This window comes from Mytilus galloprovincialis, chromosome 2 (genome assembly GCF_965363235.1).
Source record: "Mytilus galloprovincialis chromosome 2, xbMytGall1.hap1.1, whole genome shotgun sequence".
NCBI classification, from domain to species: domain Eukaryota; kingdom Metazoa; phylum Mollusca; class Bivalvia; order Mytilida; family Mytilidae; genus Mytilus; species Mytilus galloprovincialis.
Genome location: NC_134839.1, coordinates 80885289 through 80913288, shown reverse-complemented (window position 1 = coordinate 80913288; position 28000 = coordinate 80885289). Strand labels below are relative to the sequence as shown.

General features: G+C 30.9%; 1 protein-coding gene across 2 annotated transcripts; it reads right to left on the bottom strand.

Annotated features, from left to right (window-relative positions):
- Positions 1 to 30: 30 nt before the first annotated feature.
- LOC143064555 (cholesterol 7-desaturase nvd-like) lies at positions 31 to 28000 on the bottom strand. 2 transcript variants are annotated; one of them, XM_076237461.1, is made up of 6 exons: positions 27292 to 28000; positions 16368 to 16556; positions 14009 to 14190; positions 13149 to 13394; positions 9236 to 9409; positions 31 to 4594 (listed from the first exon to the last, which is right to left on the bottom strand). In XM_076237461.1, exons 1-6 carry the CDS (start codon positions 27746 to 27748, stop codon positions 4427 to 4429), a joined length of 1416 nt encoding a protein of 471 aa, XP_076093576.1. In that variant the 5' UTR covers positions 27749 to 28000; the 3' UTR covers positions 31 to 4426. The 2 variants fall into 2 exon arrangements, with proteins under 2 accessions (XP_076093576.1, XP_076093575.1); XM_076237460.1 differs by lacking the exon at positions 9236 to 9409 and adding an exon at positions 8874 to 9047 and having other exon boundaries at positions 27292 to 27996.

Sequence of the window (28000 nt, the reverse complement as noted above, 5' to 3'; positions counted from 1 at the left end):
TGACTAAAGATTTTGACTAAAAACAATCAATTCATTACAAAACTATGTTTATTTCTCAAACAAATGACATAATAATAAATAATGATGGATGTGATCATACACCTTTCAGAATTTCTACTCACAAAATAATTTACTGCTTCCTTGAAAAACATATATATTAAGTACAAATAGCTTATTTGTACACAACAATGTACAAATAGTATATATTTTTGTACAATAACAATCATTTTCTTTTAAATAAACATTCTTCAAGATCAATCACAGTTTTTCTAAATGGATTTTTTAATCATTAAAAATCATAATACATTAAATCAAATCAAAAGACATTAGAAAACAAAGTAAGTGCAACAGTTTTAATAACTACTTACAGTTCAATAGAATTAGAAAACTCCTTCTTTGAACAACATGAAAACAAAGTGAATAGAAATGTAATTCATAAGATTCTAACCACAAGTTACTACTTTGGTGCCAATTCAGCAACCAATATGGTCTTCAGCAGAGGCATTTACCAAGAAACAAATGGAATATACACACAACAATGTTCTAAAGATTGATTAAATAATGGAGACTAATATGTAGCACTTGTGTATCTCTTGAGGTCACTACTGGTGTTGATACTTTGAGGATAATGGAAGTACCAAGGTGGCCAGAAATGATGGACTCTTTTATTTTGGACTAAATGGAGATATACATATTCAGCTGAATCTTAATGGTCATAACAATGTTATTTTGTTGTCAAGGAGCTACCCAAAATGGCTGCCATTATGGATGGGACAGGAATTTTAAACTACATGACCAATACTAACCTAAAACAAGCTTCTATACTTTTTATACTTTCACTCAGCCAAACACACTGATTATGCACTGTACATTTATTCTAATGAAGGTCATTTTTAAATAAACAATAGATAATAAATATTACATCATTTTATTATGCAGTAAATTTTAAAATTTAACAGTGGATTGTCTTTTAGTGTGAAGGTTTTTATTGGTTTGTTTTAAAACTTCCTAAAGCATAATGCACAAGCATTAGCCTTTCAAAAAGGGCTAGTCGACTCTTAGCTGATGAAAATGGAAAGTGCTGTCACTTTGTAGATTTATTCATTTACTAGAATAGCCACGTGCATCAATCAACAAATTTTACCACACATGTGAGGTCACACATTATGAAGTAGTATATATCGTTTAACGTTGTTGTTTACGAAACTCCAGAAGATTCAACTATTTATAGATAAAAGTTACCTGTGTTCTAATATCATGAATATGCATGATTAATGACCAGGCAAAATCTAATTGCTAAAATAGAGAGGACAAATCCGATACTCTACGGGATTGAAGGACATTTACTAGGTTTGGATTGTCCTAACCAATCAATAAACTTTGATTATTCACGTCTCGTAATATCTTCCAATCAGGTAGCAAGAAAAATTCATGCACTGATTGTCCATCGTTTAATTCTTAATATCGACTCCTAGGAGTCGATAATTAGAGGGTTACATTATTGGTGTGAAATGTAGATCTATGGTTACAAAAACTAAAATTATGTGACTTATAATAACTATTTACATAACCATAGTTAACAAAACAAAACATGGAAGTATTTTGTTACATGTTGACAGACGTTGGCTTAGTAGTTTGTACTATGAAATGTATCTAGTATAACTGAAAACTTTTGCAACAGTCTTTTGAGTTTTAATTAATCAGTAACCACGTTCAGTTTAACACCAGTCATTAATAAAACATGAAATCATGAGTTTTGGCATTTCTGCAAGACTTTAAAAACGTTTGAACTGTTTTAAGCACAAATACCTACTAGGGCACTTAGACAGACGTTAGATTCTATAGGGTTTTATAACAATTTGAGGTCTATAAATTGCACAAAAAGTTTATTTTAAAGCCAAATTATTATTTATTTATTTGTAATATATGTTTAGGCTGTATTTTGTTGATAAAAAAAAATGATATCCAGGTTTAGCTAGATAGATCCTGTCATTTGACACATTATATATTAATTTCTTAAAATAATTATAATTAATTAGACATTTGACTTGATACTAACAATGATTGTTCTTATTTTGGTTGGTTACAACAAATGAATTATATAGTAAGTCTTTCTATACAAATGCCTTGCTAATTGTGTTAATGTGTCCATAGATGTATTAACCCATAGTTATGGGTATTTCATCTATAATGTGTCTCTTTTGCTTTGTACATTTTTTTCACAAAAATCATATACAAAGTTTTGTGTTAGAAAACATGAAAAATATAACTTCCTTGATATATTTATATTAAATTTTCCTTGCTCAGTGTGTTTAAATGTGCCTGTTTTGCTTTGTAGCTTTTTTACACAAAACTCTTAATACACAAAGTTTTGTGTTAGAAAACACAAAAAATATAACTTCCTTGATATATATTTAATCCTTGTGTACAAATATGAAAGATTATCCCATAGTTTGATTTATTTTTAAAACAATGATTTCCTTAAAGTTTGTTAATTATTCGGAAATAAAATAGGAAAACAAAAACAAAAAAATTGTAAATTTAAGAGCTTTTTTTATGTTTTATTAAATGATTGATAGTGGATAACAAATTGAACTGTAGTAAAACTTCCCCAAATTATTAAATAATTATTTAAATGCACATAAATTGATAACTATACCACAAGAAAATTTATTCAATTTCCTAGTTTATATTGACACAGTTTTAAAACTAGATGTATGATTTTAATATATTCATTAATTTTATTACTTAGTCACTAAAAGTGCTAAGATTGTAAACATTGCATTATCATAACTATTGGCACAGTTAATCATAAATCAGCTAAAAATTAAAAGGCTTTTAACATTTCATTGTCAAAATGTTCTATATTGAATTAACATATATACCAGAATTATGACTTCATTTATTACATAAGTGAGTTTTCATACTTGCAATCAGGGTTTGATTGTGATTAATTGCCATCTACCCTCTAAACCTTGCAAAAAATGGTTTTACAACTGTTTTACAAAAAAAAATCAATATGTGGTGGAGTGTTTGTGACCTAACTATTCCATGACAGTTAAATTATTTGAATTGTTTATGTACCCAGAGAATTCATAGAACCTGATACATAAGTTCTCAAAATTGAACAAACTAAATTTCTTGTCAATCTGGAAAAAATTTCTGAGACATAATTCAAAATTTGCCTATTTTTTATGTATTTTTGATAAAGTTCTACACAACAAGGTTCAAAATTGACAACAATTTGATATGTGTTAAATAGATGGGGTTCATGGAAATACATTCCATTGAGGTAAATCAGATGTTTTCAGCTTGTGCATTTCCTTGTTTTAATTTCATTTAAATGGTATAAAAACAAAGTGGCTACCTAATTTAATGTCAAATAATGTAAATTTTACTTGATATAGGCGGTTTTGTTTCAAATATATGTATACAAGGCAATTTAAGCCTGTAAAAATATGACGGAAACTGTCGACAAAATTTTGCTTTTGATTAAAGTGCTGTAATAGTAATCTATAGATGTCTACTTTAAAAAAAAATAATAACTGTTGTGTAGTTTGTCAGTCATTGCAAACTTAGGTAAAAAAAATTGTAATTAAAGTGAAAATAAAAAAATAGTTCTATTTACTAAACATAAGTTTTGACAAGGATTCTCCCTATACAAGTTATTGGTTTTGACCATTTGCTAATGTATTGAATATTTGGCAAACTTCATAGGAATTCGATCAAGAGATTGATTTTTTTGTTGTTGTGAAACATGACAAATATAATACATGTATAGAATTCAGAAAAACTTAATACTGTAAACACAACAGACTCTCAGTTTACATACAGGTGACAATTGAAATAACTGGCAAAGTTTAAACACTATATACTTCCTTGAGTAACACTATACAAGGTTTTATTCTTTACATGTCTATTATACAAAACTCCTCACTGATAATAAGGTTTATGATATTGATACACACGCAGGAGTCAATATTTCAGATTTGTCTAGGATTAATTATACTTTTGGATAAAAGTATCCAAAGTATCAGTTGAATAATTTAGAAAAATATTTAGATGCACCAGAGACAGTGTATTTGTTAAACAAACATCTCTATAAAGACTGGAACTACAATTGTGAAAAAAATATGGAACAGTTTCATCTGACATTTATGTAATTATTGGGTTCCTCTTGTTACATGTATATAATGTTAATGGATATGTATTTAAATTGTAAATAAAAAGTCATTTATTTACATTATTAAAGATGATTTGAAATATTACATAATTGAGCTTTAATAATCTTTAACAGTAAACAATTCTATCTAATTTTCAAAAATAATGTTTGTTTTACATCATTAAAATGATAATGTAAATTGTAACACAACATTTTGTGACATCTTAATATAATTTGTTAGTATTAAATTCTTCTAACTGTTTTCTACCATTCTAATGTATCCTTTTGAAACTTTAATCTAGGACTGTGTTCTGAGTAGAATTGTGAATACCATCTACGGTGTTTGCTTAGCAGACTGTCCTCAGCTGACTTAACAAACAAAGGCTTGTTCAAATATCTTTTATTATTCCATATCATTATATCTCTCTCAACCTGAAAAAGACAAAAGTTAGTATTAATGTATACCAAACCTTTTATATAAATTAAGGATATGTGGTATGATTGCCAATAAGACAATTATTATTCTGAGTTTATCTATTGATTCAAGTTTGCATGCTGTCAACAATTTCTTTTTCAACCATCACATTTTTGATAGCAGTTTCACAGTGATCATTAATTTACTTTTAGCCAATTAAATTTCATATATGATCTGATGATGCTGTAATGTAATTATTCTCTATCAAATATACAATATTTGTACTTCAAAATAGTACAAAACACTACAAAATAGTACAGTAGCCATATTAGGATCATGTGGCCAATAATTTTTTTTAGATGACACATGGTCAGTAAATCTTAGTGCTATTTTTATTTAGTTTGTGAAATTCCATACTTGAAAAAAACTAGGTGTCTAATGGGACCAAGAAATAATTATACAAAAATAATGGAAAGACTGTCAGTTAAAGTAATAAGCACAGTCATACATGAAGGGGGTTCAAAGGGAAGTATTGTCCCCTGGGTACACTATAAAGGAGTATCTGTTGAAACTTCAATCATTTTGTATACTTTACTGAAGCCAGAACGGTAGGCCAAAATGCATTTCTGATATCTACATAGGAAAAGAACCTGATATTATTGGAAAAAGTCATAATATTCAGGTCTATTTCATACAATTTTTATCAACCCATTGAGGTCCCAGTGGTTCAAAATTGGTAATATAGATTTTCCTACAACTTGTGCACTTTTGATAATAGGTTTAACCTTCATGGTCAGATTCATCAGAGATTTACAAATGTTTTCTATAGTATTGACATTCTAAAATTGACACAGCTTGACATGTTAACAGTTTTCTTCATTGTTGGTTAATTCTCAATGAGTTTCAACTTAGTTATATATATTACATAGGAATAGTTGTCTGAGGTGGAACTTAATAAATAGTTAATCCACTCTTCCAACAGTTAAAAAGGCAAAATCCAATAATCAATGTTTCCCTGCAAATAAATTTGAAATTATATATCTATCTGTTTATCAAAGCAATTTAGTTATAAATTTAAAGATATTTTTATCAAATTTTGCCATCTTAAAGTATATTTGACTTTTGTACACTTGAATTATGTAATATTGTTCATGCATGTTTAAGTATTTACATAAGTTTTGTGATTGTTTTATTTCACACAAATGTATGAAGGTTTTAAAAATAAGTTTTAGTTGACAAAAACTATTCATTTTTTATGAGTTCCGACTATCTTCATAGGTTGATCAGGTCTGAAGTTCTGCACATCACAGCAATGTTTCGTTATAAAAAACACTCATCAAAGATGCATTTTGTACTAGAGCTAACAACTCTTTTTAAAAAGACAACACCTAAAGCCATAAATTAGAACTTTTCTAAAAAATTGTTTACTTATTCTCATTTCACTGATTTCAGAATATGCATAAATCAACAATTTTGACCATTTTCATTGCAATGATGTTTCTTATATAAGGATAATAAATAAAATAGAAGACATTTAGTGGCTCTATCACTATATATAGAGGTCAGACCACCAACTCACAAGGATTATTTTTATCAGTAGGTGTAACCTTCAGAAAGTCCCATTTCACTACAAGACTTAAATCATACCTTGGTTGAAAACTGGCATGTAGAAAGGAGTTACATGTGGATTTCATAAAATGCAAGGTTTCTATAAAATTAAACTTATTAGGTAAACTATTTAGTTATTGGCTGTTCAAATTTACCAGAGTACCAAAATTTAAAATAGAATAAATGCAAGTGCTTTTATTATTAAAAATAGAATAAATTTAGTGTAATTATGGATTCATAATTGTTCCTGGGATACCATTTTTTGTTGATATTGAGGGTGAAGGTAAACCAAGAGTTTAAATGTTCAACCAAATTTAAAAATTTCTATATGCTTGTATGCAGAATTTGACAAAAAAATTTGAATTCAAATATTCACAAAAATGCCAGATTTACTCAATCCACAAAAAATGTTATCCTCAAAATGTAAAAGCAACACAACTTGCAATCTTGTAACATCCCCTCATCACTCCTAGTTAGTGTCTATAAGTAGGGCAGTTCATAAAATGCTTTCAATTGTGATAAAAAAATCACCATATACAGTAGGAAAGTTCAAGGTTATATTCAAGTTATCTAATTCACTCATAAGTTATTATTTTACGACTGTACATGCAATTTTTTGGAGAATACAAAGTCCTGTAATTTTAAATTTGTGTTGTAAATGAATATAATTGTGCAACACTGGTATGGGCGTTTTTCAATAAAAGCGTTCTTTTCAGACCTAAAAAAAATGGAAAATCAACTAGTCTAAAATTTATTTTCAAGAGTTATTTTGAATACCTCTATTATAGACCTGTTTGTAAACAAAAAGTGCAATCTTAAATCTCTTTAAAATGATATTATTTTCATAATTTGTGTACTGTTTCGTAGGAGACTTTTGTCCCCTACGAAACTGCTTCTAAACACACATATTTTTGCAATTTTAAATGTTTCCTATAGACATTCCAGTTTGTTTACTTTATATACTAGAAAAATCTCATTTTTTTCTGAATTGGAGAACCATTTTTTATCGATAAAGATTAGACAGTACTTCACATATGAAGGTACAACTCATGTTACGTAGTGGACATTTTGATGCGTTTCGTAGTGGACAAAAAGTTTCGTAGTTGACATCAACCCTATTCTATGTTAATAAAAACATAATAAAAATTACATGAAACTAACCTTTGTTATTTGCTTTGCACGAATATAATTGAAAAAATAGTAAAAAAAGACTGCATGGTAGTGGTAGTGTCCACTACGAAACGTTTTTTTCCCAAACTTGTTTCGTAGGTGACCGTTTCGTAGGGGACATATTCACATGTTTTATTTTTTTCTCACAACCCCTATATTGCAATAGTAACAAGACTGACTGTGTTCATCAAAGCATTATTAAGCTGTACACTGATATTTTTTTCATAATTTTAAAAACCAGTTACTGAAGGAGATTTGATCCGTTTCGTAGTGGACATTTACAAAAATACGGTATCAATCTGGTCCATTTGATGTGCTCAATTTTTCTTACCAACAATTTAGTTGCCGTTATAAAAGCATCACTTCTTTTGTAAGACCCTAATGTTTATATCTCTTGCAAACAAAAAATTACATTGATTTTATTATAATTGTTCCTGGGATACCATTTTTTGTTGATATTGAGGGTGAAGGTAAACCAAGAGTTTAAATGTTCAACCAAATTTAAAAATTTCTATATGCTTGTATGCAGAATTTGGCAAAAAAATTTGAATTCAAATATTCACAAAAATGCCAGATTTACTCAATCCACAAAAAATGTTATCCTCAAAATGTAAAAGCAACACAACTTGCAATCTTGTAACATCCCCTCATCACTCCTAGTTAGTGTCTATAAGTAGGGCAGTTCATAAAATGCTTTCAATTGTGATAAAAAAATCACCATATACAGTAGGAAAGTTCAAGGTTATATTCAAGTTATCTAATTCACTCATAAGTTATTATTTTACGACTGTACATGCAATTTTTTGGAGAATACAAAGTCCTGTAATTTTAAATTTGTGTTGTAAATGAATATAATTGTGCAACACTGGTACATATTTAACTGTGCAACACAAAAGATGTAGGGGTATCAGTATTCTGCCCATCTCATTGAATATTGTGCAAACTTTAAATATGTAATAAGAAGTTTTCTTATTGCAGACTCATTTTTTGGATACATTTCAAAGCCATTCACTCACCCAAATAACAAAACAAAACATACACATTCCCATACATTTGTTTCATGAGGTAAATTTAGGGGTAGGGACTCCCCTTATAAACTGAAATATTTAACAATTTATAAGAAAACAATAACTTTAAAGTAAACAAGTTTTGAAAAAACTAATTACATAAAGTATATGGTTTATTTCATGTAGTTACATGCTGTCACGGAGAGCTGTGTCAAATGGCTTCATTTTGTATTTATTTAAAGAATAATGTTTTCAATTAAGTGGGATAAAAGATCTTTAAAAGCCTATCAAAATTGAATATAATACAATTCCTAGTGTAACAAATATGAAATAAGTGTCATTAAAAAAATACTTCAGCAGTTTTGTGCATTTTGAAACAAGCTTCTGCAGAAGTTCAATTGTAGCCAAGCTCAGTTTGTACACCTATATTTAAATTCTTTCCTCATTAAACAGTGACTATTGATACACACAATATCATAAATTTGAAATGAGAAGGCTATTTGCTACATACCTGTATTGCTTCAGATACCATAAAGAATTTAGATAGTATAGTTGGAAGCCTCCTGTCTATGTACACATTATGTACAACTTTCTGTACAAGAGGTTCAACAGGAGTAACTGATTGTATATAAACTCCACGCCCAAAAAAGGAAGAAAATTCTAAATATACAATGCCTGGGCCAATCTGTAAAAAAAATGAAGGCAAAAGCTGTTAGATATAAGTTTAGCAGAAGGTGTTTCTGTTTTGCATAAGGGGTTGTTCATACCTGATATATGTGATGCAAAAGCTGTGTGTTTTAGAATATAGGGTAGGTCATTCCTTATATAAATTTAGCAAAAGCATGTTGATTTAGCATTATGGGTAGTTCATACCTGAATAGCTTCAGCAGCCATAAGACACTTAGCTATTATAGTTGGAACTTTCCAATCAAGGTACACATTATGCACAACCTTCTGTACCAGAGGTTCAACAGGAGTGATTGAATGTGTGAATATACCTCTACCAAAAATAGAATTTAATTCTAAATATACTATTGCAGGACCAATCTGAAAAAACAAGATTCCTTGTTGCATATCTGAGAATTTTTTTAAAAGCAGATAAAACCCTGTTCAGTTATTTTGAAATATGAAATGCAGAATTTTGAAAAATAATTGCAAAGCCCATTATTTATTTTATGCAAATAAATATTTTCTACAATATCCATTAATGACCAGTTTACAATTTCTTAGTCTTCATTATTTCTTACCAAAGACTTGTGTACTATACAAATCCTTGTTCTAAGAAGATGGATTCTATTCTGTCAGAAATGAATTCAAAATTTCTGAACTAATTTTCTTGCTACTCATAAAAAATGGTATAAGCACTAGTATAATATTATTTATATAATCAAATTGTAAAATTAAATTATATGAGTTATCTCCCCTCATAATTCATTTCTTTAAAATTATAATTTGTTCTTGGGTTGTTACCAAAACAAACTTTCTTTTTTATTGATATTGAGGACAAACTAGATGCATTTCTAATTGATTCAGTTGTAGACTTTGACAATATCTTTTTTATAATTGTATCAATAAACCAATTTTTGAGACGTTTCGGCCATTGGCCTTCTTCAGTTCTTTATTTTTCCTCAAACTACATGGCTGACAGTACATTTGTATTTTCCTTTTCAATCATTGAAAAGATTGCCTATTGGAATTTTGAAAACAAGAATATCTTTTTTGTATATTGCCAGAATTACAACCACATGTTTACTTCCACAGAAAGACCAAATGTCTACATAAGTGGAAGTTATGAAATTGTAGTTTTTTTAGCATGACATCCTATGTCTATAATTTTTGTTGGTACTTAGATTTGGCCTGATTTGAGTTTAAATGTCTCTCTGGTATCTTTTGTAAAATTGAGAAAGGAAATGGGGAATGTTTCCCTGTTTGTGGTTTTCCATTTTGAAAGAGGTGAAATTTCAATACATGAAAAAGTTAAAATTTGAAGGAAATTTATTAAGGTTATATATGTATACATGTTAGAGTAGGGATTTTTTTTGTGTTGGCTATAACAAATCAATTGGCTATTACAGTAGTAAAGAAATATGTTCAGGAAAATTTTGAAATAATGTTGAAACATTTCAAATATAGCTACTGGTATATGAAATTTGATAAGGAAAACCATATGATAGCACCACAAGTCAGATGTAAGAACATGATAGTAGTTCTCTTTTCATTTACAACAATAATTTTATTAAATGATTTAGGAACATGGGTAAATGTATTTTTAAAACACACAACATGAAGGGTTAACAATAAGCAACTAAGCCAGTTCAAACAAAACATTGACTGTCTTTCTCTAACTAACATGCTTATCTATATATGTATTGAGTATTATGCATAGATACCATATAAGCAGTACCGATGTTGGTATGTCAATGGTACAATCTTCATACTAAATTGTTAAACATCTTTGTCAGTATGTACTACATTTCTTTCCTAAGCAACTTTGTTCAATTTAGCATTAAGTTTGTAGTTTTTATACGACCGCAAATTTTGAAAAAATTTTCGTCGTATATTGCTATCACGTTGGCGTCGGCGTCGTCGTCGTCGTCGTCGTCGTCGTCGTCGTCGTCGTCCTGCGTCCGAATACTTTTAGTTTTCGCACTCTAACTGTAGTAAAAGTGAATAGAAATCTATGAAATTTTAACACAAGGTTTATGACCATAAAAGGAAGGTTGGTATTGATTTTGGGAGTTTTGGTCACAACATTTTAGGAATTAGGGGCCAAAAAGGGCCCAAATAAGCATTTTCTTGGTTTTCGCACCATAACTTTAGTTTAAGCTAATAGAAATCTATGAAATTTTGACACAAGGTTTATGACCACAAAAGAAAGATTGGGATTGATTTTGGGAGTTTTGGTTTCAATAATTTAGGAATAAGGGGCCAATAAAGGGCCCAAATAAGCATTTTTCTTGGTTTTTGCACAATAACCTTAGGTTAAGTAAATAGAAATCTATGAAATTTAAACACAATGTTTATGACCACAAAAGGAAGGTTGGTATTGATTTTGGGAGTTTAGGACCCAACAGTTTAGGAATTAGGGGCCAAAAAGGGACCCAAATAAGCATTTTTCTTGGTTTTCGCACCATAACGTTAGTATAAGTAAATACAAATCTATGAAATTTAAACACAAGGCTTATGACCATAAAAGGAAGGTTGGTATTGATTTTGGGAGTTTTGGTCCCAACAGTTTAGGAAAAAGGGGCCCAAAGGGTCCAAAATTAAACTTTGTTTGATTTCATCAAAATTGAATAATTGGGGTTCTTTGATATGCCGAATCTAACTGTATATGTAGATCTCAACTTTTGGTCCCGTTTTCAAATTGGTCTACATTAAGGTCCAAAGGGTCCAAAATTAAACTTTGTTTGATTTCATCAAAAATTGAATCCTTGGGGTTCTTTGATATGCCAAATCTAACTGTGTATGTAGATTCTTCATTTTTGGTCCTGTTTTCAAATTTCAAATTCTACATTAAAGTCCAAAGGGTCCAAAATTAAACTAAGTTTGATTTTAACAAAAATTGAATTCTTGGGCCTCTTTGATATGCTGAATCTAAACATGTACTTAGATTTTTGATTATGGGCCCAGTTTTCAAGTTGGTCCAAATCAGGATCTAAAATTATTATATTAAGTATTGTGCAATAGCAAGTCTTTTCAATTGCACAGTATTGTGCAATGGCAAGAAATATCTAATTGCACAATATTGTGAAATAGCAAATTTTTTTTTAATTAGAGTTATCTTTCTTTGTCCAGAATAGTAAGCAAGAAATATCCTATTGCACAATATTGTGCAATAGCAAGAATTTTTTTTTAATTGGAGTTATCTTTCTTTGTCCAGAATCAACTTAAATCTTTGTTATATACAATATACAATGTATATACACTTTTTACTACCAACTGATAAATTTAAATAATCTTTACCATTCAGTGATAACAAGCAGTTTTTTTACATCTTAATATTTTATGATGTATTTAAATGAGTAGTTATTGTTGCAAACTCCATTAGAAATTTGAATTGATATCAGTTTTGAAAAAGGGAAACGGGGATGTGAAAAAAAAGGGGGGGGGGGGGGGGGGGGGGGGGGTTAAATTTTTCTCATTTCAGATTTCATAAATAAAAAGAAAATTTCTTCAAACATTTTTTTGAGAGGATTAATATTCAACAGCATAGTGAATTGCTCAAAGGCAAAAAAAAACTTTTAAGTTCATTAGACCACATTCATTCTGTGTCAGAAACCTATGCTGTGTCAACTATTTAATTTTAGATTTAAAAAGTTTGAAGAAGAAATCTTTAATTGATTTGTAAAATCTTGGCATTTGTTTTGTGTAAAAAAAACCCATGTAATGTCAAAAATTTGATCACAATCCAAATTCAGAGCTGTATCATGCTTGAATGTTTTGTCCATACTTGCCCCAACTGTTCAGGGTTCGACCTCTGCGGTCGTATAAAGCTGCGCCCTGCGGAGCACCTGGTTCATATATTTTAAGGGGCTGGTTCTCCATGTCTTGATGACAAATCATGAAGTCTAACAGGTCTATATAGTTCCTTAAGGTAATACTCATATACATTCTAAAATTGAACTGAATGCAATGCAAGGATTCATTTTTTTGCCAATTGAATTTTTAAAGGGTAAGTCAAAAGAATGCTAATTCATGTTCATGCACACTTTTAAAAAATATTGTGAGAATATTCTGCTGTGATTATATAATGGATATTAAAAATAAACACCAAAATTCTTACCTGGTTGGCTTGGACATCAAGATTAATTGGTGTGATAGTTTTGCCAAACATCCGAAGCTTGTGTGTGAGATTCAATACTCCTATATGTTCATTTGGGGCTTTTTGTGCTTCCCACTTTGCACTCCAGACATGGGAAGCAAACGACCATACTGTGGACCACATATGTCTTAGGTCTATCCCAGCTGTCATGAATGGAGTATGGACATTGTATAAATGTTGAACATCAGCACCATTTTCTGGAACTTCCTGTTAAAAACAAAAAATATTTACACTTGTGAAAGTCTAATAATAGAGTTATAAATTATACAGCACATTCTTGAATTCAACAGATTAGATTAGATTTTTTTGTGTTTTTTCATCACAACTTTTCACTTACTTTTGGGCTATTTTGTGGCTGCCAGTTTTTATTGGTGTAGGGAGACAGAGTACCCAGAGAAAACCACTGACCCTGGATAGGAAAACTGACAATTGAAGTCCAGTGCGCCTGCACAAGCTGAGTTCAAACTCACAACCTCAGTGTTAACTGGTAAGTGATAACATTGATTCATCAGCTTTAGGTTGTTGAGTTTAAACAACATTCATATTTTTACTTAAATTTTATTTGTAAATAATAAGCCATTACTGTCCAAATTTCATAGGCACTGAATGTAAAGCAAGCGTCATTTTGTAATTTCTAGTCAACAGTTATAAAACTTATATTCCATGAATGGATCAGTTCTATTATTTACTGTAGTGTTGTTTGAATCACAAGATACACAGTTAGATGTGTGACACAGACCCTTAAAAAGACCCTCTGGATTCAATTTCTACAAGATAAATACACAAAGATGATCCATACCTGTTTATGTAACTAAACTAACCTCAATGTGAGCATTAATATAATGTTCAGATCTGCCACCATATGCCCATTGGCCACTTTGGATTTCTTCTATTTCTGGTGGCATCCAGTAGGGTTCTGTTCCTTCTTCAGCATGGTGCCATATATAGATCCAACCATTCATTTCTTTTGTAATATAAGATTTAACTTTTGCCATTTCTGGAACTGAAAATATATATTCTAAATGATAAAACATTGAAGTCTTATAGGAATAAATCAAAAATAGTCAAAATAGGTTTGTATTTTGGCACAATTGGGAAAAAATAGTGTCTAATATTTTTTAATCTTCATTTTCATTTGTAATGCTGAAACTTTTCAGATTTGTATGGATTTATTTTTGAAAAATAATCATGCAATTTGATGTGTTTAATTTGACATTCACAGTTCTAGAAATAAAACTGACATACAGTTTCTTGATTAAAAGTATTAATGAGTTTGGTTGGATTTTGAATTGGTAGGCTTATATGGTACAAAATTTTATTTTGATTGTTATATCAAGGATTTTAACAGTGAACTATATAAATCCGTGATTTTTTTTGTAGCGTTATATATACGGTATTCCTATATTTAGATATTATAAAGTTATATTTAAATAACCACAAAATGTTAAGTCATATTGTGCACATATTTGGGTTTTAAATTATTGAGGAAATAGGTTACCTATATTGATATATTACTGATAGTCTTATGAACTTTTGTAAATTAAAATAAAGAACAAATCTAAATAGAGCTGAGATTGTGTTTGTTGGTATAGATACAATAACATGTTTACTGGATTGCACAATATTTGGAAACAATAGGTTTGTTCAAAAGAACTGGCACTATTATTAGTTTTGTCTGCAGATAGGGGTACCAAACTAGGACTATTTTAAAATCCTATCTTACAACATTTGTAACAGTTGTTTCATAAAAACATTATAATATTTAATGAAACATATATAAGAAATTTAAGAGGCTACAATTGTAGTTCTAACGTATCAAAAGTGATTTAACACATATTTCCCACAATTCTTTGGTTTGACCAAGGATTTGTATAATAAACCAATGTTCAAGACGTTTAGGCCATTGGCCTTCTTCAGTTCTTTATTTCTCCTCACAACTAAATGGCTGACATTACATCTTTCAATCATTTCTTTCATCCTTTTATAGGGTTTGAATTAAATCCTTGTTTTCAAAATTCCAATAAGGAACATACTTTATATAATTGTATCAATAAACCAATTTTTCAAGACGTTTCTATAGTATTTTTTTATTATAAAAATGTAATTTTGGGATCTGTTAATTGTTGAAAAGTTTTTAAGAGTTATATAATTATGGCATTTTAGTTTTCATTTATCTAGTTTTAATTTCTTGAAAACGAATCTTTCTGAAAGATGAATGAAATATTTTCAACTGCACGGATGTTAAGCTGTGATGTTAAGCAACCAGTCAATCAAAAAGTGAATTGTTGAAGGTTGTCTCATACAGATGATTTAGCTATGGACATCATCAATGACGGCTGTAACTGTTTGTATCACCTATCCCCCAAACATATATATATATGCAAAGTAAGTGCACTATCAGTCGTTTTATGAATTTTAAAAAGGTAAATACATGTACTCAAAGAAGAAGTTATGATGACAGATATAATAGGGCCACTGTTTTTGGAACCCTGAACTAGAAAATCAATAAATATTATAAATATTATAAATCCATCAAAGAACATACTTCAGGGCCCAGTTGAATTGTTAAACCAATGGTTACATAACAAAGGGTTAAAATTCTGTTTCAGTTAAACCTTCTGATGCGTAACTCGTAGTTAAATATTCATTGAATGTTAATTTTTTTTTATCAAAATAAAAATTATCAACGCTTTTTCTTAGTCCTAGGAGGAGTGTTTGATCAATAGTCTAGATAAGAGAAATGCAGCATCTAAGTTCATACAATAGTATAATATCAATGCAGACGTGACATAAGCCACATCAAGTTTGTTTGAAAAGGAAGCGTTTATTCTTGAATCATGTACATTTTACTGCATAAATTAATTAATTGACATAGAAAATAGGAGGAAAATTAGTTTTATTCGGTAAACATTTGAAAGAAAAAGTATATCAAAGTACTGCTGAATGAAGAAAAAAGGGCAGGACTATAAACTTGATCAGTTTCGGGATAACTAATTAATGGTTGTACAAAACAAATAATATTTTACCAAACTTTGAGTGACCTTTCCGATCATATAACAGGCAGTTTACCATGATTATTCTGTCTGTAACTTAATTTTTTGTGTTTGTTAAGGAAGTTTCCCCAATTGTTGTTGTTTTTTTTTTGTTTTTTTTTTTGTTTGGCATACAATCCATACGTACTGTTTTCCGAGTAAGGAATTTTGGTACATTTGCCATCTGAACCCCGAAATTGCCAGCCATGGAATGGACATTCTATACAGTCTCCAACAACGCGGCCTCCAGCAGCAAAATTGGCTCCTAAATGTGGACAGTAGGCGTCGACTGCATGTGCTTCTCCATATTCGTCTCGAAATAAAGCTAATTGTAAACCTGTTTAAAAAATTACATAAAAACATTTTTAGAAGTAATAAAGAAGTAGCATTTGTGTTAAATAATATTTAATATTGCGCCCGTTTCCTACACTGCAGCTCATTCATCTTCCTGAAAAATTCAGCCATCCAATAAGCCTATCCCTTCAAGGGACATCAAGTTTGCTTCCCTATTACAGGGTCTTTGACGTGGATTGGTTGACAACGCGAGTGATAACAAACCACTGAACCAGTGACAGACAACATGTATTTGTAGATCCATGGAAAACATTACCTTTATACTCTAATAGATACATTATTAAAGTATATAGGTAATTACAACTGACTTAACACATATGTAGTTCTCTGACTAAACAACTGGAACTATATAGAAACATTATTGATAGAGGATAACGTTATATCAGCCGAGATACAGAGAAGATGGACAACATAAGATTGCCAATCTTGCTGAAATACCACACAACTTTTGATATCATATTTTAGATTAATCTCGCATTTAAGATGTTCCCAAAATAACCCGTATTGGCTTTACAAAGACCCTAAAGTAATTTTATAAACTCATGCCCGGTTGTCGGTGTATTCAGACTTTCACATTTTTAACACAAGTTAATGCTTGGAATATTTTTTTGCTATAGGCTTTTCTTAAATTTATAATTTATTCATTGTATTAAGATTTATATCATTTGATAATTACGAGCCCTTCCTATATCGGATTTATTGGGGTCAAGATAATTTTGAAGGACTTTCTCAAGATTGCAGAACGTGAAAGATCAATGTTCTATTTGTATGAAGTTCAAGGTTTTATTTAGGTAGTCGTCAAGTGTATGATATGTACAGCGAGCAATTTAGATCTTTGCATTTAGTACACGTATATTGTTGAAACCCATAATATATTGACCTTTGTTTTGGTTATTCGTCAATCATGAGACAGCAACATTGACAGTGGCGGATCCAGAACTTTTCATAAGGGGGGGGGGGGGGGGGGGGGCACTGACTGACCTAAGAGGGGGCCCGTTCCAGTCATGCTTCAGTGATTCCCTATATAATCAACCAAATTTTTCCCACGAAAGGGCCCCCCCCCCCCCTGGATCCGCCTATGATTGAGTGTCCCGGACAGCAACTAAATGGCGTTTAAGATCTAAATGCCTCCGAAAATACAAACAGTATGTGCTTGGCAAATAAAGTTTGACCTAAAAAGGGTTTATAGCCTGTGTGTTAGTTATTCAAGATGGGAAAGTATCATATACGTTTATATTTAGAATAGGAATAATTCTATAGACGTTTTCGAGAATGTCTAAAAGTTGAATGTTTAACAAAATTCTTTAGCTCACATGAATGTGTATCTTTAAAACATAGTTAGAGTGCATATATTATGGGGTATATATTTAATTCATATTGGCTTTTCCGTTTTAACGCCGTTTAATTGTCAGGCACTCAACCAAGTACTATGAAAATTATTATGAGGACAAAATATTATGAAATCACTACTAGCTACCAAGTTTACCATTTAATATTGCTTTATAGGCCAACTTGTAAAGAATCTCCAGGTCAATTTACATAATACGTGAAAAAAAATTAAAGAGCATTTTGAATATATTTCAATTAATTGTATGTGGTATTTGGTATTAAGTAAAAAGGTTATAGTATCTGAAAGGGGTCATTGAAGTGTCATTGTATTAGAACATGTATGTAAAAAAATAGAAAAGGGGATGAACATACCAAGGAGGATATAAAAAGAAAACAGAAGACAACACAATGGTTAAACGAGAAAAAAAACCCAGTTGCGACATAAACTCAATAGAAATATCACATAATATTACACGGTCGTGAAATTACATTTGCCATATCGGGGCCTTTCATATCTGACTAATAGACTTGAAACGATGTGGGTTCTTCTAGTTGTAAACGAAAGCCTTACGGTGAACTACAGTTGCATACATTCACTTCCTTTTGATTCGGGTATATAGTTGTCTCATTTCCTGTTACAATATTTACTATCCCTTACGTAATATTGTATACAAGTTCTAGGTCTGTAAGTTTGTTCCATGAAAAAAAATTGTAAAGTAACCGTAACACAGGATTTGATTAAACGATTGCTGTTTGAATAATTTACTAGATTTTTCATTTAATCTGAAGTCGATGAAGACACAATGTTAACCTTCTCAATTTTATACTAACTTCTATTATAGTTGTGAGAAATGTAGCACAATCAATGGTGCTCCTTCCCTTACGGAAACAATTTTCATATCTGATAGGAAATCTTTATCATACCCGGTTCTTACAGTCAATAACTGATAATTCTTAATCTGCAATATAACTAAAACACAGATGTAAGAAGATGTGGTATGAGTGCCAATCATGGATACAACCCTCTCATCCAAGTTACTATTTGTAAAAGTAAACCATTATAGGTCAAAGTACGGTCTTCAACACGCAGCCTTAAAGTGTCTCATACCGAACGGCAAGCTATAAAGGGCCCCAAAAATGACATGTGTAAAACCTTTCAAACGAGAATATCTACAGAAGCAAGAGATGTGCAATAAAGGCAAGATAGTCCCTGACATCTAATATATTTGGTAGTTTAGAATTTCCTGGCTTAAGCAGTGTAAGCGATAAACGTTCCTGTGATTTTCTAGCGATTCATAGAAGATATGATACTAACTGGGTATCAGTTGTGCACTAGAACGGGTAATTGATGGAGGCTCAGTCTTTACAGCTTCTAGTTATATGAATTTCTCACAATGAAAGGTTTTCACTCAAATAACTAAGAGAAAAAAATGACAGGATAACAACAATTAACAAGCTTTCACGATATGGCCTACTGTGGAAGCTTGGCCATTTTTGTTCTTGAGTCATTTAAAGAAATGATTTTTGATGAACCTTAAAACCAGCATTAAGTTGTCGAATTGAGAAATATGCCTTTTTGTTCTTTTTTTATAAGATATGTAACAGTATAGGAATCGAGCCTATTGCTCTCTTTTGGCTGACGCATCTATAGTTTCATTAGTAAATATCTTATTTCGCCGGAAGTCTGAAGAGCAATTCCAAAGATAATTACTTTTTCAAAGATCACAATGGATAGCTTTTGTTCGTTATCTGTATAAATTTCTTTGACTTGCTAGTTGACAAATTAATAGATTTTATTTGATATTGAAGCTTTGCCAGGAAACAAGCAAGTCATGTTTATTTAGTAATTTAACTACGTGTTAATAGAGTCAGTGATCATACATGACAATTTAATCCTTACACAGAACAACACAAATAAATCCTGTATAATTATACAATAACAGTTAATTTGAGTTCAATATAAACACCCAAAACAGCACACAAATTTTATAAATACCAAATCATTAATTCTCAAACATATAAACCATAAAGTTTCTTATTGTATGCGCATCTTGTTTGGCAATGAAAGATGCTTCCTGTCCCACTTACGCATACCCACATCTTGTTATGCATCGAAGGATGTTTCCTGTCCCAAATACGTATACACGCATCTTATTTGGCACATACAACAGATTCCTAATCCAATTACGCATACCCATATCTACTTGGAGCTGCATGTACATACTAGTACTTCATTTTTTTTTGGTCATCATCAAAATAATCATCATCACACCAACTACTTATTTCATTTCTGTGTTAATGGGTTAATAGTATGTTTGATACACTGTTCCATTTCTGTGATATAAAAGAAGATGTGGCATGATTGCAAATGAGACAACTCTTCACCCAAGACCAAATGACACAGAAATAAACACCTATAGGTCACTGTACGGCTTTCAGCAACGAACAAAGCCCACACCGCATAGTCAGCTATTGTTACATTTCTGTATATAACTGTGCTAAGTGTGACATATTGTTATATTTCTCTGTAAACCCAAGTGTGACATATTGTTATATTTCTCTGTAAACCCAAGTGTGACATATTGTTATATTTCTCTGTAAACCCAAGTGCGATATATTGTTAAATTTCTCTGTAAACCCAAGTGTGATATATTGTTAAATTTCTCTGTAAACCCAAGTGCGATATATTGTTAAATTTCTCTGTAAACCCAAGTGCGATACATGTATATTATTAAATTTCTCTGTAAACCAAAGTGTGATATATTGTTAAATTATGTATTAAACTTTGTCAACTGTGAAATATTTACATTTCTGTGTCATGAGATATGTTGCAGTACTGTATTTGCTTTATGTTCAATACTCTGGGTTGTTTTTCATTAAACACTAAATGTGAATCAAATGAATCAATACAGTAACATTTCTTGTGTGTGGTATACGGTTTCATTTCTGTGTATAAATGGGTTTTGTGTGTATAAATGGGTTGTGTATGGTATACTGTTTCATTTCTGTGTATAAATGGGTTGCGTGTTGTATACTGTTTCGTTTCTGTGTATAAATGGGTTGTGTGTGGTATACTGTTTCATTTCTGTGTATAAATGGGTTGTGTATGGTATAATGTTTCATTTCTATATATAAATGGGTTGTGTGTGGTATACTGTTTCATTTCTGTGTATAAATGGGTTGTGTGTGGTATAATGTTTCATTTCTGTATATAAATGGGTTGTGTGTGGTATACTGTTTCTTTTCTGTATATAAATGGGTTGTGTGTGGTATAATGTTTCATTTCTGTGTATAAATGGGTTGTGTGTGGTATAATGTTTCATTTCTGTATATAAATGGGTTGTGTGTGGTATACTGTTTCATTACTGTGTTTAAATTGATTATGTGATATACTGTTATATTTCTGTATATTCCTGTATAGAACTGCGACAAGTGTGATATATATATTATAACATTTCTGTGTAAAACTGCCAAGTGTGATATATTGTTACATTTCCGTGTAAAATGCCAAGTGTGATATATTGTTACATTTCCGTGTAAAACTGTGGCAAGTGTGATATATTGTAACATTTCTGTGTAAAAGAGTGGCAAGTGTGATATGTTGTTACATTTCTATGTAAAACTGTGGCAAGTGTGATATATTGTTACATTTCTGTGTAAAACTGGGCCAAGTGTGATACATTGTTACATTTCGGTGTAAAACTGGGCAAAATATGAAATATTGTTACTTTTCTGTGTAAAACTGTGCAAGTGTGAAATATTGTTACATTTCTGTGTAAAACTGTTCCATTTGTGATATATTGTTACATTTCTGTGTAAAACTGGGCAAGTGTGATATATTGTTACATTTTGGTGTAAAACTGGGCCAAATATGAAATAGTGTTACTTTTGTGTAAAACTATATCATGTGTTATGTATAGATTATAACATGCCCTTTTCCATATTGGCTCGGGTATCATCCCGAGACTCCCATATCGGCTTCGAGGCTTTAGCCGAGGGCCGATATGGGTCGAGGGATGATACCCGGGCCAATATGGAAAAGACATGTTATAATTTTTTTATCACATATTTAAGTTTTGCAGAAAAGAGAAAAAAAAGGTCAATTATAACAATTTATTAACCAACTAAGTACATTATTGCCCAAAATGACTGGTTATTAAAAATAAGATATTTTCTGTAATGACCCTGTTTTTCTGTAATGGCCCTGTTTTTTTCTGTAATGGCCCTGTTTTTCTGTAATGGCCCTGTTTTTTCTGTAATGGCCCTGTTTTTTCTGTAATGGCCCTGTTATTTCTGTAATGGCCCTGTTTTTCTGTAATGGCCCTGTATTAATGCCCAGCTTTTCTGTATTAAGCCCAGTTCGGGTTTTTAATAAAGTTAATAAAATTAAGCTGTAAAGAGTATAATACCTTTTTGTATTTTATTTAATTTAGTAACCAGCAACAAACATTAAAGAACCATATAAAGGGATCACTGTTCATCCTGTTTTCAACACTATAACTCCTTTCAACTTAATATCTTGGATATTTGGTATATTTAAAGCTATTTTTTGATCATGGTGAAGTACATTTTTTTTTTTTCAAACTAAACTGTCATTAAAAGAGTAAGAGAGTACATCAAGTTGGCAGCAACACATGCACTTTTTTCAGTTGGTTAATAAATGTATTAAGAAATGGGTGTTTTTATAATGGCCCTGTTATATGTCCTTGGTCAGTAATAATGGCCTCGGATGTCTGTAATGGCCCTCGGCGTTGCCTCGGGCCATTACAGACTTCCTCGACCATTATTACAGACCTTGGACATATAACAGGGCCATTATAAAAATACCCATTCATTAATACTATATTAATGAAACATAAAAGGTGTATAGATTATAACATGCCCTTTTCCATATTGGCCCTGGTATCATCCCGAGACTCCCATATCGGCCTCGAGGCTTTAGCCGAGGGCCGATATGGGTCGAGGGATGATACCAGGGCCAATATGGAAAAGACATGTTATAATCTTTTTATCACATATTTAATTTCTGCAGAAAAGAGAAACAAAGGTCAATTATAACAATTTAATGAAAGATAAAAGGTAAAATCTTAAACATTTTATCACAAACGTGTCGTTAAGGACACAGTGACGTCACGTCATTTAGAATCAGGGCACAATATGAATATGGTCTTTTTTGCCCCGGGCAATTTTGAGGTTATTGCATATGCAAAACCAGACGTATTCGTAACAAATATGTGATAAAAAATCTTACACATTTTATCACAAACGTGTCGTAAAGGACGCGATGACGTCACGTCATTTGGAATCGGGGCACAATATCAATATACTGACATATACTCTTTTTTGCCCCGGGCAATTTTGAGGTTATTGCCTATGCAAAACTTAAGGTATTCATAACAAATATGTGATAAATATTGTTACTTTTCTGTGTAAAACTGGGCAAGTGTGATATATCAGTGTTACATTTCTTTGTATAACAGTGGCAAGTGTGATATATTGTTACATTTCTGTGTAAAACTGTAGAACTGTGAAACTGTGGCAAGTGTGATATATTGTTACATTTTTGTATAGAACTGGACCAAGTGTGATATATTGTTTCATTTCTATTTAAAACTTTGCCAAATGTGATATATTGCTACATGTCTGCGTGTAACTGGGCTGTGTGTGATATTCTGTAATATTATTAATTCGTATGTTTTAACAAATTTGATTCGTTTAGGGATAGTCACATGTTAAACTATATTTTCGAAGGTAGCGAGAAAACGGCGGATAGCAAAATCATATTGCACAGCAAAAAGCATATTGCACGGTTATTTTTAGAATGTCTAAAAGCCGATATACTTTGTGACGTCATGTAATGAATTTCAGGATCTTGTTAAGCTTAAACGTTTTGAAACAAATGATATCTTTGATCGATCATTTGACGGAAAAAAAACCCTTAAAATACACAAGATGCTAAACAAAAAAAAAAATAATTAAATAAAAACGAATATGTTGTTATCGTCAAGGAGACAATATAATATCTATAAAATTCAAACAAAATCAAATGACGATTTTGATACAAATATGGTCGGAAATTAATAATATAACAAATATAGCCTTTGTATGAGGTCAATACAGAATATATAGACCCAAAGAAGTATATCGACTTCAGACTTCGTCCTCAGTCAATATACTAATTTCAGGTCAATATATCCTTGTATCGACTAATACAAAGGCTATATTTGTATAATATTCACGGTTGTTTATAGAACTGTGTCAAGATTTACTGTTACATTTCTGTATCAAACTGTTTCGTGCGAGATGTACTTGTTTTGCTCTATGATCAATACTCAGACTGTTTTTTTTTTTTTTTTGTATAATTCATTGCTCTGGATTTTTTTGATTTTTTTTTTGTATAATGTATTTCTCTGTTTAGATGATTTAGTGTTGTATTAGTCTATGTTTAATATCTGATATTTATATAATTTATTGCTCTGTTTACATTGGTGTATGATTAAGTGCTGGTGTACTGTGTCTGCCGTCGTTTTCTTATGTTATATAATGTGAAATATATATTTCATCCCTTTCAAATGAAATTAAAATAAAGAAAAGGGATTTAATTTCATCAAAACAATCAAGAATTATGTTGTTGGTAGGTATAGTTTCGTGTATTATATTCTGTCAGTTATCAAATAACACATAAATATATTTTTACCTCTAAAAGTGAGACAATCAGGAAATAACTTTCACCTGACATACGTCATTCTATATTCAATACAAGAATTTATTTATTCTTAATGAGTTTAATCCAAAGCAGATTGATAATGTCTTAATTAAATTAACATGCACCTGTCGTAACTTGTACATTAGACTTAATTAAAACCTTAATTGATTAATACTAAGGTCAATATTAATGGTGTTTGAAAGTACTCGTATACTTACTTAAAATACGTGTGAACTATTTATTTAATACTTCAGATTATGTTTCACTATGAACAAGACACTGAGGTTAATCTTTCGCGGGGCAGCAAGAACAATTTGACTGCTAGTTTATAATCATATTAATTTTAAAGATTACCTTAGATGAAAGGTTAATTTCAGTGGCAAATTTTTACCCAGTCAATCCTTATAAAACAACATGTTAACCTCACACATACACCTTTCTTCCGACTTTGCGCTCTGTTTTTAACCTGTGGATGAACATTGGACCTGATAGATATAAGAAGATGTGGTATGCATGCCAATGAGGCAACTCAATCAAGTCACATTTTATAAAAGTAAACCATTATAGTTTAAAGTGCGGTCTTCAACACAGACCCTTGACTCACACCGAACAACAAGCTACAAAGGGCCCCAAAAAATTAACGAGAAAACTAACGCTCTAATCAGGGTCTTTCTATACTAATATAGTAAGTCCCTGGTCTAATCTATATAAAATACGAGAAACGAAAAACACTTATGAACCACATCAACAAACGACAACTACTGAACATGACAACATCCGATTCCTAATGTACATATACTTTATAGGTAATACATCATATTGTCTGATCAATTATATGTTTATTACCTTGTCCTGGTAATATTACTTTAATTGTTTATGTTAATTATTAACATATAAATCAATAAGTAACTAATACTTTATTGGCCTAGACATCAAATTTATAGCCAGATGTTATACAGACACAACATCAATGTGTTCCTTCTCCCTTACAACTCTTTCCTATGATCAAAGTGTGCAATTTGTTAAACAATATTCAATTTTATAGAGATCAAAACTATTCCTCTATGTTTTATCATAGAAAAAAAACACATAATCATCACACCCTGGGCCATCATCCTCATCATCCTCGTCTTGTCATTCTTTCTTCACCCCCTTTCCCTTTTTCGATATAGTTGAGTTATGTTGATTATATTGTAAAATGCATGCTAATATTCTATGTGTATTGTTATATAAATTGTATTGTGGAGAAGACTTTGTAAGACATAAGACATAACGCTTCATTTAAACACGGTTATGCATACAAGTTCAAAGCACGTCGGATCCTTTGAGCTTTGAGGAAATAAAATACATTTTAAAGTAAAATGTTCTAAAACGAGTAACCATCTTTGTGAAGGAAGGCTGAATGTGAGAAGTTGAATAAACTATTTGAGTGTACAATTAAACGCACAATGATTGAAATATTTTCTGTCAATTGAAATGTCATGGTTTGTGAAGCTTATACAAGGTTTTACGAATCACTCGATTATGTCGCTTCATGAATTCACATAAATCAATTTAAATTATTTTATTACATTTGCACCCATTTTTATACACATGTATTTTATTACTATTTATCACAGAGTGATTTACCCACGTTTTACAGAAATAACACAAATACCATTTACCACAAACTAAACAATACTATAAAAACAAAACCGATGAGTATTATATTTGCAAAACAAAAATATTTCAGAAACACTGAAACCTGGTGCGAATCCTGGATTTTAAAAAGGAGTGGAGGAGTCCCTGGCAAGTCACCGTTTGGAGTGATACTTGTAAAAAGTGTATGCATCTGTTATATATGTAGTCCATAAGGGGAACCTGCATCCCCAACCCTTCAATCTGCCTCTGGTTGCACATGTATGGAAATAGGTATGTTTTCTTTCGTTAGTATGCTGAGTGAACAACTTTGAAATGTTTCAAAAAAGAAGTCAACAATAAGAAAATATGTTTAAAGTTTGTATAATATTCAATTATATATGCGCAAAATACTCGCATCTTTAAATCTTTTGTGTTGCACAATTATATGTAATTGCGTTGCACGATTATATTTATTTACAATACAAATTTAAAATAACAGGACTTTGTATTCTGAAAGTTAAAAAAAACTGCACGTAAAGTCGTAAAGTATATACAACTTTAAGAGTGGATTAGATAACTTGTAAATAACCTTGAACTTTCCTACTGTATATGGTGATTTTTTTATCACAACTGAAAGCATTTTATGAACTGCCCTACTTATAGACCCTAACTAGGAGTGTCGAGGGGATGTCACAATATTATTATTAAATAGCAGGCTTAGTAGGAAAAAACTTTCTCCCGAACCCCTCGTGTTGACAGAATATGCCTAGACATATATACTTAACATATATGCATGGTGGTTCAAAAGGAAGTATTGACAAGAATCTCAAAGGAAGTTAATAGTAAACTGTATCAGTTGAATGAACATAAAATAAAAAATGAATAATTTAGATTTAAACGATTGGCAATGATACACTATATAACATTATAAGGCTATACATAAGGTGTTCATTACTTCAAATTGTTTTATATATATATTAGTTGTAATTGATGCAATAAATTGCATTACTCTTCGTGGATACAACACAAATAAATAAACAAACAAAACTGTTGAAAACCTTACCTAGAACCTGAATGTTTTTCGTCTCTGATTTTTTTAGTTGAAAACTTTCAGTAAGACCGAACCATCCGTTGGGGTATACCGGTGGCACTTCTCCGACCATTCGAGATTTCTGTACAATATTTGCCATGTCTTTCATTGAAAACTTTCCTTCTGTAACATATCCAATGTCTCCTAATATCCTGATTCTGTTCAATGGCACACAGAATAACTGGTATAGGTAATACATCGCCACGCATACTGCCGTTAGACAAATGTAGGTATAAATTGAATAAAAATCTAAATACGTTGAAAAGAATGAAATAATCGAACTCGTAGAAAATGACTTATACCACAAGTTTCCAACTTCTAGTAATGGCACTTCTAACACCTTCTGCGACACACATTTAGTTACGGCAAAAGTTAATATACACAACAAAAATCCAATAACAGATTTTTTCCAATAGGCATATAAGGCCATAGTAGAAAGACGGCGTGCAAATCACAATTATGATCGATGTACTTGTAAAACAGTCTTTTTATAGCCCCACTCACTTTCTGCGATTATATTTTAAACCTCCAACGGATATACAACCACAAACTTTAATAGTATTGGTTTTCCAAATTTTTAATTATATACTGAATGCATGAGTTGAGTTTAAACATGATTTTATACATGTTTTGTTGTTGTATACCGTTAACAACGGTACAACACACGATAACTTACTCAAGA

Bases quoted from the DNA above. Each gene is read 5' to 3' on its own strand.
- LOC143064555 (XM_076237461.1), bottom strand. From the start codon at position 27,748: ATGGCCTTATATGCCTATTGGAAAAAATCTGTTATTGGATTTTTGTTG. The intron at 16,557-27,291 runs GTAAGGTTTTCA...TTTTTTAAACAG, and splicing joins GAAAAACATTCAGGTTCTAG to GTTTACAATTAGCTTTATTT. The intron at 13,395-14,008 runs GTTAGTTTAGTT...TGTTTTTAACAG, and splicing joins ATATTAATGCTCACATTGAG to GAAGTTCCAGAAAATGGTGC.